The sequence below is a fragment of the Balaenoptera acutorostrata genome, chromosome 5 (genome assembly GCF_949987535.1).
Source record: "Balaenoptera acutorostrata chromosome 5, mBalAcu1.1, whole genome shotgun sequence".
Classification (NCBI taxonomy): domain Eukaryota; kingdom Metazoa; phylum Chordata; class Mammalia; order Artiodactyla; family Balaenopteridae; genus Balaenoptera; species Balaenoptera acutorostrata.
The window spans coordinates 58027991-58039602 of NC_080068.1; the positions used below are offsets into that span (position 1 = coordinate 58027991).

The 11612-nt window shown below is 35.9% G+C and overlaps 1 protein-coding gene across 1 annotated transcript; it reads left to right on the plus strand.

Moving 5' to 3' along the window:
* Positions 1-10757: 10757 nt before the first annotated feature.
* LOC114235471 (PCNA-interacting partner-like) lies at positions 10758-11150 on the plus strand (the record flags this gene model as incomplete). The annotated part of the gene is made up of 1 exon (XM_028161706.2): positions 10758-11150. A coding segment is annotated over exon 1 (393 nt), but the record flags the coding sequence as incomplete, so codon positions are not given.
* Positions 11151-11612: the final 462 nt, after the last annotated feature.

An 11612-nucleotide genomic window follows, 5' to 3' on the forward strand; every position in this document is an offset into this window, starting at 1 on the left:
GTTTATCTGCATTCACAAGTGGATAAATTACTATGTTTCATGTGGTTGTTTTCCCCATCTAGAAGTTTCCATCTATCTCTTCCATATTAGAAGCTCCATGGTGGAACTCATATATTTTATATCCCTATAAAAAAATGAGTTCTGAAATTATGACTGCCACAATCCAAAGGAATATAATTTAATAAAAAAAAATAAAATTGTTTATTCTTTGATGAAAATTGAATTGCCAGTAGGAACAAGTCTTTTTGAGTATATGCGAAACGGCATATAACAGACATTATAAATACACTAAATCTTAATTTTTGAAGGACTCCTACTTGAGGGGCATAGAACGATCATGCAAAAAAGAAGAAATCATTAAAAGGGAGCATATTCTGAGGGTTATATGGTTGGGAGGAGGGAGCAAGGGTTACAGATGGTGTAAGACCATTAGAAACTTCATTAAAAAGGTACAATTATGTTGGTCTTAAAGGAATGTTGAGATTTAGACCTGAATAAGAGAAGATAAGAGGTATTCCTGTTAAAATTGCTGTGATAGATATTGTTTAAGGAGTAATGTAAATCAATTTTTCCATAACAAAAAATTGGTTGAGGACAGATACAAAGTATATGACACGATTAAATTATATTTTCTTTACAAAATTTTCTGTGATTCTGTGAAGTTACTTTATCTGGTAGGAATGGAATTCAGAAGAAAGTCCTAAAATATTCTGAAATCTGATATTTTTCATATCAGGTTTATCTTGATTAGCCATTTTTGCTCTTTTATGTTCTGTTGAAATATGATACATAATACATATCTACTTATCTTCCTAGTCATACCTTCTTACTAAATTTGGAGATATTTTTATCATTTCCCAGTCATTGACAATTGTTTCCTTTGTTTGAAAATCAAACAAATACATTTTCAAAAGGATTATCAAGGTACATTCTTCCAGAAGTTTCATTAAAAATGGCTTGTTTCAATAATACTGTTCTCAGAGAGCACCAGGCTCACAACTAGCTGCTGGACAATCATCGACAGGAGGACACTGGAACTCACCGAAAAAGATACCCCAAGTCCAAGGAGAAGCCTAAGTGAGATGGCAGGAGGGGTGCAATCACAGTAAAATCAAGTCCCATAACTGCTGAATGGGTGACTCACAGACTGGAGAACACTTGTACCACAGAAGTTCACCCACTGGAGTGAAGGTTCTGAGCCCCCACGTCAGGCTTCCCAACCTGGGGGTCTGGCAATGGTAGGAGGAATTCCTAGAGAATCAGGCTTTGAAGGCTACTGGGATTTGATTGCAGGACTTAGACAGAACTGGGGGAAACAGAGACTCAACTCTTGGAGGGCACAAACAAAGTGGTGTGCATATCGGGACCCAGAGGAAGGAGCAGTGACCCCAGGGGAGACTGAAACAGACCAACCTGCTAGTGTTGGAGGGTCCCCTGTGGAGCCAGGGGGTGGCTGTGGCTCACTGTGGGGACAAGGACACTGGCAGCAGAAGTTCTGGGAAGTAGGCCTTGGCATGAGCCCTCCCAGAGTCTGTCATTAGCCCCACCAAAGAGCCCAGGAAGGCTCCAGTGTTGGGTTGCCTCAGGCCAAACAACCAAAAGGGAGGGAACCCAGCCCCACCCATCAGCAAGCAAGCAGATTAAAGTTTTACTGAGCTCCACCCACCAAGGCAACAGTCAGATCTACACACCACCAGTCCCTCCCATCAGGAAACTTGCATAAGTCTCTTAGATAGCCTCATCCACCACAGGGCAGACAGCAGAAGCAATAAGAACTACAATCCTGCAGCCTGTGGAAAAAAAACCACATTCACTGAAAGACAGAAAACATGAAAAGGCAGAGGGCTATGTACCAGATGAGGGAACAAGAAAAAACCCCAGAAAAACAACTAAATGAAGTGGAGATAAGCAACATTCCAGAAAAAGAATTCAGAATAATGGTAGTGAAGATGATCCAGGACCTCGGAAAAAGAATGGAGGCAAAGATCGAGAAGATGCAAGAAATGTTTAAAAAAGACTTAGAAGAATTAAAGAACAAAAAAACAAAGATGAACAATACAATAACTGAAATGAAAACTACACTAGAAGGAATCAATAGCAGAATAACTGTGGTGGAAGAGTGGATAAGTGACTTGGAAGACAGAATGGTGGAATTCACTGCTGTGGAACAGAATAAAGAAAAAATAATGAAAAGGAATGAAGACAGCCTAAGAAACCTCTGGGACAACATTAAACGCAACAACATTCGCATTATAGGGGTCCCAGAAGGAGAAGAGAGAGAGAAAGGACCAGAGAAAATATTTGAAGAGATTATAGTCAAAAACTTCACTAACATGGGAAAGGAAAGAGCCACCCAAGTCCAGGAAACACTGAGAGTCCCATACAGTATAAAGCCAAGGAGAAACACGCCGAGACACATAGTAATCAAATTGGCAAAAATTAAAGACAAAGAAAAATTATTAACAGCAGCAAGGGAAAAACGCCAAATAACATACAAGAGAACTCCCATAAGGTTAACAGCTGATTTCTCAGCAGAAACTCGACAAGCCAGAAGGGAGTGGCATGATATACTTAAAGTGATGAAAGGGAAGAACCTACAACCAAGATTACTCTACCCTGCAAGGATCTCATTCAGATCCGATGGAGAAATCAAAAGCTTTACAGACAAGCAAAAGCTAAGAGAATTCAACACCACCAAACCAGCTCTACAACAAATGCTAAAGGAACTTCTCTAAGTGGGAAACACAAGAGAAGAAAATGACCTACAAAAAAACCCCAAAACAATTAAGAAAATTGTCATAGGAACATACATATCAATAATTACCCTAAACATGAATGGATTAAATGCTCCAACCAAAAGACACAGGCTTGTTGAATGGATACAAAAACAAGACCCATATATATGCTGTCTACAAGAGACCCACTTCAGACCTAAGGACACATTCAGACTGAAAGTGAAGGGATTGAAAATGATATTCCATGCAAATGCAAATCAAAAGAAAGCTGTAGTAGCAATACTCATATCCGATAAAATAGACTTTGATATAAAGAATGTTACAAGAGACAAGGAAGGACACTACATAATGATCAGGGGATCAATCCAAGAAGAAGATATAACAGTTATAAATATATATGCACCCAACATAGGAGCACTTCAATACATAAGGCAACTGTTAACAGCTACAAAAGAGGAAATTGACAGTAACACAATAATAGTGGGGGACTTTAACACCTCACATACACCAATGGACAGGTCATACAAACTGAAAATAAATAAGGAAACAAAAGCTATAAATGACATAATACACCAGGTACATTTAATTGATATTTATAGGACATTCCATTCAAAAACAGCACATTACACTTTCTTCTCAGGTGCACACGGAGCATTCTCCAGGATAGATCACATCTTGGGTCACAAATCAAGCCTCAGTAAATTTAAGAAAATTGAAATCATATCAAGCATCTTTTCTGACCACAACGCTATGAGATTAGAAATGAATTACAGGGAAAAAGCAGGGTAAAAAACACAAACACATGGAGGCTAACCAATATGTTACTAAATAACCAAGAGATCATTGAAGAAATCAAAGAGGAAATCAAAAAATACCTAGAGAAAAATGACAATGAAAACACAATGATCCAAAACCTATGGGATGCAGCAAAAGCAGTTCTAAGAGGGAAGTTTATAGCTATGCAAGCCTACCTCAGGAAACAAGAAAAATCTCAAATAAAAAATCTAAACTTACACCTAAAGCAACTAGAGAAAGAAGAACAAACACAACCCAAAATTAGCAGAAGGAAAGAAATCATAAAGATCAGAGCAGAAATAAATGAAATAGAAACAAAGAAAACAATAGCAAAGATCAATAAAACTAAAAGCTGGTTCTTTGAGAAGATAAACAAAATTGATAAACCATTAGCCAGACTCATCAAGAAAAAGAGGGAGAGGACTCAAATCAATAAAATTAGAAATGAAAAAGGAGAAGTTACAACAGACACTGCAGAAACACAAAGTATTCTAAGAGACTACTACAAGCAACTGTATGCCAATAAAATGGACAACCTGGAAGAAATGGACATATTCTTAGAAAAGTATAACCTGCCAGGAATGAAAAAGGAAGAAATAGAAAATATGAACAGACCAATCACAAGATATGAAATTGAAACTGTGATTAAAAATCTTCCAACAAACAAAAGTCCAGGACCAGATGGCTTCACAGGTGAATTCTATCAAACATTTAGTGAAGACCTAACATCCATCTTTCTCAAACTCTTCCAAAAAATTGCAGAGGAAGGAACACTCCTAAACTTATTCTATGAGGCCACCATCACCCAGATGCCAAAGCCAGACAAAGATGCTACAAAAAAAGAAAATTACAGACCAATAGCGCTGATGAATATAGATGCAAAAATCCTCAACAAAATACTAGCAAGCAGAATCCAAGAACACATAAAAAGGATCATACACCGTGATCAAGTGGGATTTATCCCAGGGATGCAAGGATTCTTCAATATACGCAAATCAATCAATGTGATACACCATATTAACAAATTGAAGAATAAAAACATATGATCATCTCAATAGATGCAGAAAAAGCTTTTGACAAAATTCAACACCATTTATGATAAAAACTCTCCAGAAAGTAGGCATAGAGGGAACCTACCTCAACGTAATAAAGGCCATATACGACAAACCCACATCAAACATCGTTCTCAATGGTGAAAAATTGAAAGCATTTCCTCTAAGATCAGGAACAAGACAAGGATGTCCACTCTCGCCACTATTATTCAACATAGTTTTGGAAGTCCTAGCCACGCCAATCAGAGAAGAAAAAGAAATAAAAAGAATACAAATTGGAAAAGAAGAAGTAAAACTGTCACTGTTTGCAGATGACATGATACTATACATAGAGAATCCTAAAGATGCCACCAGAACACTACTAGTGCTAATCAATGAATTTGGTAAAGTTGTAGGATACAGAATTAATGCACAGAAATCTCTTGCATTCCTATACACTAATGATGAAAAATTTGAAAGAAAAGTTAAGGAAACACTCCCATTTACCATTGCAACAAAAAGAAAAGAATGCCGAGGAATAAACCTACCTAGGGAGACAAAATACCTGTATGCAGAAAACTATAAGACACTGATGAAAGAAATCAAAGATGCTACCAACAGATGGAGAGATATACCATGTTCTTGGATTGGAAGAATCAATATTGTGAAAATGACTATACTACCCAAAGCAATCTACAGATTCAATGCAATCCCTATCAAATTACCAATGGCATTCTTTACAGAACTAGAACAAATCATCTTAAAATTTGTATGGAGACAAAAAAGACCCCGAAGAGCCAAAGTAGTCTTGAGGGAAAAAAACAGAGCTGGGGGAATCAGACTCCCTGACTTCAGACTATACTATAAAGCTACAATAATCAAGACAATATGGTACTGGTACGAAAAGAGAAATATAGATCAATGGAACAGGATAGAAAGCCCAGAGATTAACCCACACACCTTTGGTCAACTAATCTATGACAAAAGAGGCAAGGATACACAATGGAGAAAAGACAGTCTCTTCAATAAGTGGTGCTGGGAAAACTGGACAGCTACATGTAAAAGAATGAAATTAGAACACTCCCTAACACCATGCACAAAAATAAACTCTAAATGGATTAGAGACCTAAATATAAGACCACACAGTATAAAACTCTTAGAGGAAAACATATGAAGAACACTCTTTGACATAAATCACAGCAAGATCTTTTTTGATCCACCTCTTAGAGTAATGGAAATAAAAACAAAAATAAACAAATGGGACCTAATGAAACTTAAAAGCTTTTGCACAGCAAAGGAAACCATAAGGGCTTCCCTGGTGGCGCAGTGGTTGAGAATCTGCCTGCTAATGCAGGGGACACGGGTTCGAGCCATGGTCTGGGAAGATCCCACATGCCACGGAGCAGCTGGGCCCGTGAGCCACAACTACTGAGCCTGCGCGTCTGGAGCCTGTGCCCCACAACGGGAGGGGCCGCGATAGTGAGAGGCCTGCACACCGCGATGAAGAGCGGTCCCTGCACCGCAATGAAGAGTGGCCCCCACTTGCCGTAACTAGAGAAAGCCCTCGCACGAACTGAAGACCCAACACAGCCAAAAATAAAGAAATAAATAAATAAAGTAGCTATAAAATTAAAAAAAAAAAAAAAAAAAGGAAACCATAAACAAGATGCAAAGACAATGCTCACAATCGGAGAAAATATTTGCCAATGACTCAATGGACAAAAGATTAATCTACAAAATATGCAAACAGCTCATGCAGTTCAATATTAAAAAAACAAACAACCCAATCCAAAAATGGGCAGAAGACCTAAATAGACATTTCTCCAAAGAAGACAAACAGATGGCCAAGAAGCACTTGCAAAGCTGCTCAACATCACTAATTATTAGAGAAATGCAAATCAAATTACAATGAGGTATCACCTCACACCAGTTAGAATGGGCATCATGAGAAAATCTACCAACAACAAATGCTGGAAAGGGTGTGTAGAAAAGGGAACCCTCTTGCACTGTTGGTGGGAATGTAAATTGATACAGCCACTATGGAGAACAGTATGGAGGTTCCTTAAAAATTTTTAATAGAATTACCATGTGATCCAGCAATCCCACTACTGGGTTTATACCCAGAGAAAACCATAAATCAAAAAGACACACGCACCCCAATGTTCATTGCAGCAGTATTTACAATAGCCAGGTCATGGAAGCAACCTAAATGCCCATCGACAGATGATTGGATAAAGAAGATATGGTACATATATACAATGGAATATTACTCAACCATAAAAAGGAAAGAAATTGGGTCATTTGTTGAGACGTGGATGGATCTAGAGACTGTCATACAGAGTGAAGTAAGTCAGAAAGAGAAAAACAAATATCGTATATTAACGCATATATGTGGAACCTAGAAAAATGGTACAGATGAACTGGTTTGCAGGGCAGAAATTGAGATACAGCCGTAGAGAACAAATGTATGGACATCAAGCAGGGAAAGCAGCGTGAGGTGGGGGTGGTTGTGTGATGAATTAGGCGATTGGGATTGACATGTATACACTGATGTGTATAAAACTGATGACTAATAAAAACCTGCTGTGTAAAAAATATATATATATATATTATTCAAATCATCCAGTGATGGAGTGACCCGGTTGATTGTATGACTGATTTGACCAATGACAGAGTGATGTGAGTAAAAAAAATATAATAATAATAATAATAATACTGTTTTAAATTCAATGTTAGTGACCATTTTGCTGAGAACAATTTAAACCAGAAGTTTGGGGAAAGAATGAGATAAACAGAATGTTAATGTACTATGGTCCCATGTATCTTGTATTTTTAATCAAGTTAATTGGATAATTTATAGAACTATGATGAGTCTCCCATACAGGAGAATTTGAAGAGTTAAAGATATTAACCTGTATTTAAGTATGAGAAAAACAGTATTCCTGAATTATGTCATTTTGATATTTAACTTAATATCTCCTATAAAGAGAAGCTTAGAAAATTCTAGAAGTTTGTATTTGAAATATACACTATAAAATTAATACTTTCAAGAAATAAATTACTGGAACTTTCCTGGTGGTCCAGTGGTTAAGACTTTGCCTTCCAATGCAGGGAGTGCAAGTCTGATCCCTGGTTGGGGAGCTAGGATCCCACTTGCCTCACAGCCAAAAAAAAAAAAAAAAGTAAAAGTAAAACAGAAGCACTATTGTAACAAATTCAATAAAGAGTTTAAAAATGGTCCACATAAAAAAAAATCTTAAAAAAAAAAAAGAAATTACTGTTATCTGTAACATTCTGTACTATGTTACAAAATGAGAAAAACCATCCACTCTGACCTATCTCCAAATAGTGTATTTTCTGTGGTCTACATCTATTTAAAGAAAAAGCTTCAGAGATGGAAAGTCCTACACCTGTGTATTTTTTAACTCTAAAATATTTTTGAGTATTAACCTGAATTTTTTGTTTCTACTTCCTCTTATTGAGTTTCTCAGTACTACCTTCTAAACTGCTGATCCCAGACAGCTCTGCCTTCTGATTTTTAAGCCTCCCATAGCATTGCTATATCCTGATGATTAGGCTCAGTGCCTGGATCATGGCTGTCACTGTTCTATTTTCTGATTCCCCCCATTATGGCATCTTCCTACAGTAATTCATAAAGGCCCAGGGTAATGAGTGGATACAATTCTTTTGTGACACAGGTCTTGTCAGCTCATATTCACATACATATTTTCCCCAGAATGAATGCATGAGGAATTTTAATTTTAGCTCCAACATATAGAAAGCATAAAACTTTTCATTCCTATCCCATATCAAGAAAATGCTGTACAAACTGAAAATCCACAACTCTTCATGGACACCTCAGAGAAATGAGGCAACAGAGAAAATTGCCACTCCAAATTTTTGAGAGACTAGGGAATCTAGAGATATATGTAAGTACCCAAGAATTGCTTACCAGGTGCAGAAGGTACTGTCAGGCATAAACTAGAGGGAACACTTATGTTGAATTACTGGAAGCTGAGTGCAGAATAGTATGAGAATGAGAAATTCCCTGAGAGGCTATGGTCATTGGGGATCTCCACACTCTTCCTTTGAATCCTACCAGGGGTTCCTGATGAGGATCTGAGAAAGATTCTCTCTTGACCCTGGCCTTACCATAGTGAAACCCTCCCACACACCTATCTAACAAGGACTTAATCTCTAGAGGCAAGGAATTTGTGAGACAACAACTATGAAACCTTTTTCCTAGCTGGAGAAAGGAATTCTGTCCTACTTTAGGCTCCTTCAGTCTTACTGTATTACTTAAAGAAAACAAATAGTCAACACGGAACAAAGATTCAAGAAAAGAGATTAAGCATATCGCAGCCAGAAAAGGACTAAGAGGTAGAAAGGTGGGGTGGACTATTCTGAAGGAGAGAGAGAAATACTTGTAAAGACCATAATCTGAGTCACAGGCCCACTAATAGATGAAGCTTTAATCAGAAGACCATGGAAAGCTCTCTGTCCCCCATACCCTACCACTACACCAACAATCCCCTAGAATTATAACCATGGATTACAGCTGTAAGAGCTGCAAGACACAGAATTTCTGTGAATAGCAGTACAAAGGGAAGCAAGAAATTCAAGAGAGGAGACCAAAACAAAGATACTAGAGGAATCTGAAACTTTAATACCTATAACTACAACAAACATTAAATACAGTCCAACTCATATCCAGATTAATAAAAATTAGCTCATTGGGGGCCTATTTACCTCGATACTTATTTCCCCATACACCTCTTCAAACGTTCAGGAAAATATTGCAAGGTATGCAAAACGTTAAGAAAAAAAATCCAAAGAGGTACATCAAGCATTAGAACCAGATTTAGAGGTGACACAGATGTTGGGATTATCACAAAAGGGATTTAAACTAATTATGAGTAATATGCTAAGGGTTTTAAAGGAAAAAGTAGAATACATGTAATATTAAGTGAATAATGATTGCAAAGAAATGGAAATTATAAGAATCAAAAGAAAAACTAGAAATGAAAAATCCTGGTAACAGAAATCAATAAAGTATTTAACAGATTTGGTAGACTCAACATAGCCATTAAAGAATTAGTGAACTTGAAACTTAGTTAATTTTTAAAACTGAAATTCAAAGAAAAAAGTAATAATGGCAGAAAAGGAGAAAAAAATGAATTTAAAAGAAAGCAAAATATATGAAACAGTTATAAAGATGGTAGAATTTAATCTAAATATATCAATATATATCATATCAAAGATGAAGTTTAAAGATCTAGTTAAAACACAGATTGTCAAATTGTATTAAAAAAGGCCAAGGTCAACAATATTCTGTCTAAAATCAATGACACCAAACCACCAATCCAAGAAGGTCAGAAACTACTAAGTATATTCAAGACAGATATAAGATACACACACACACACACACACACACACACACACACACACGTAAATCGTATACAAACTGCAATAAACCAAAGACAAAGTAAAAATCTTGAAGAAGCCAGTGGAGTGGTTATGTTACCAATACAAGAACAAGAATATGAATAATAGCAGGGGTCTAGTCAAAAATAGTGCATGCAATAAGGGAGTTGAGTGAAGTCTTTAAATGTTGAAAGAAAAAATGTAAAAAAAAAAAAAAAAAAAAAAGAACCCTACCAACCCAGAATTTATATCCAGTGAAATTATCCATCAAAAGTGAAAGATAAACAAAGACTTCCTCAGAAAAATGAAACCTGAGAGAATTCATCACCAGTAGAACCTGTCTGCAAAAAATGAAAAGAAAAAAAAAAAAACAGTTCTCAGGAAAAAGAAAAATTATATAGGTCATAAACAAGATATATGTAAAGAAATTAATATCAAAGAAGGAATAAAGGTAAAATAATTTATTATTCATAATCTAAATGATAATGGTAGGCAATATGACTAACAATGTATGGGTGATTTTAGCATATGGAGAAGTAAATGAATGACAACAATGTCATAAGAAACAAGAGGGAGGAATAGAAAATACTCTAATATAACTGCACTATGCATTAAGTACCAGTGTTATGTCAAGATGAATTTAGAGTATTTAAAAATGTATACTATAAACTATAAAGAAATCACTAAAAATGTTTTTAAAAACAGAATTATTGAGTCGGGTTGGAGCTTTCTTCAGGCGAGTCTGCACCTCTCGGTTCTCCCCCGAGCCAGGATGGCTGTGCTTAATGGGAAGTCTGTCTTGGATATGATTAAAGAGTTCAGAAGGAACTGGCACACTTTTTGTAACTCTGAGAGAACTACTGTATGTGGTGCAGACTCCATGCTCTTGGCATTGCAGCTTTCCATGGCAGAGAACAACAAACAGTACAGTGGAGAATTTACAGTCTCTCTCAGCGATGTCTTACTGACCTGGAAATACTTACTACATGAGAAATTGAACTTACCAGTTGAAAATATGAAAGTGATTGACCGTTATGAGAACATTAGGAAGATTTATGATGATTTCTTAAAGAACAGTAACATGTTAGATATGATTGATGTTTATAAAAAATGTAATGTTTTGACTTCTAATTATGAAAATTATGCGAACATATCTCCTGTAAGTATTTTTAAAATAATTTTATCTTAATCAAATTAAAATTTGGCTAGATTTATTTTTACTTTAAATGATGGATCAGCATTTATAGTAACTTGATAATGCTTTTGCTTTTTGGATCATGTTAAGAATGGAAAATTTAGCTACTTGAAAGCTAGTCATTACTTGAGAGAAATATTTTGGTGGTAAATTTTGTTGAATTTGTGTTATTATTTGGTTGAAATATAAGAACTGCTACTTATTAGATCAAAACATTAAAAAGAAAAAAAAAATTAAAAAAAAAAAAAAAAAAAAAACAGAATTATTAATGATATTCCAAGACAGTAGAGATAATTGGATCATATAAAATGCTCCATTAAAACCAGTGAATGAATGCAGAAAAACGGGAAAAAAACAAGTAAAAAGGGGACAAAAATGGTAGACTTAAAATCTAAATACATCAATAACCACTTAAAATGTTAGGAGTCTAAA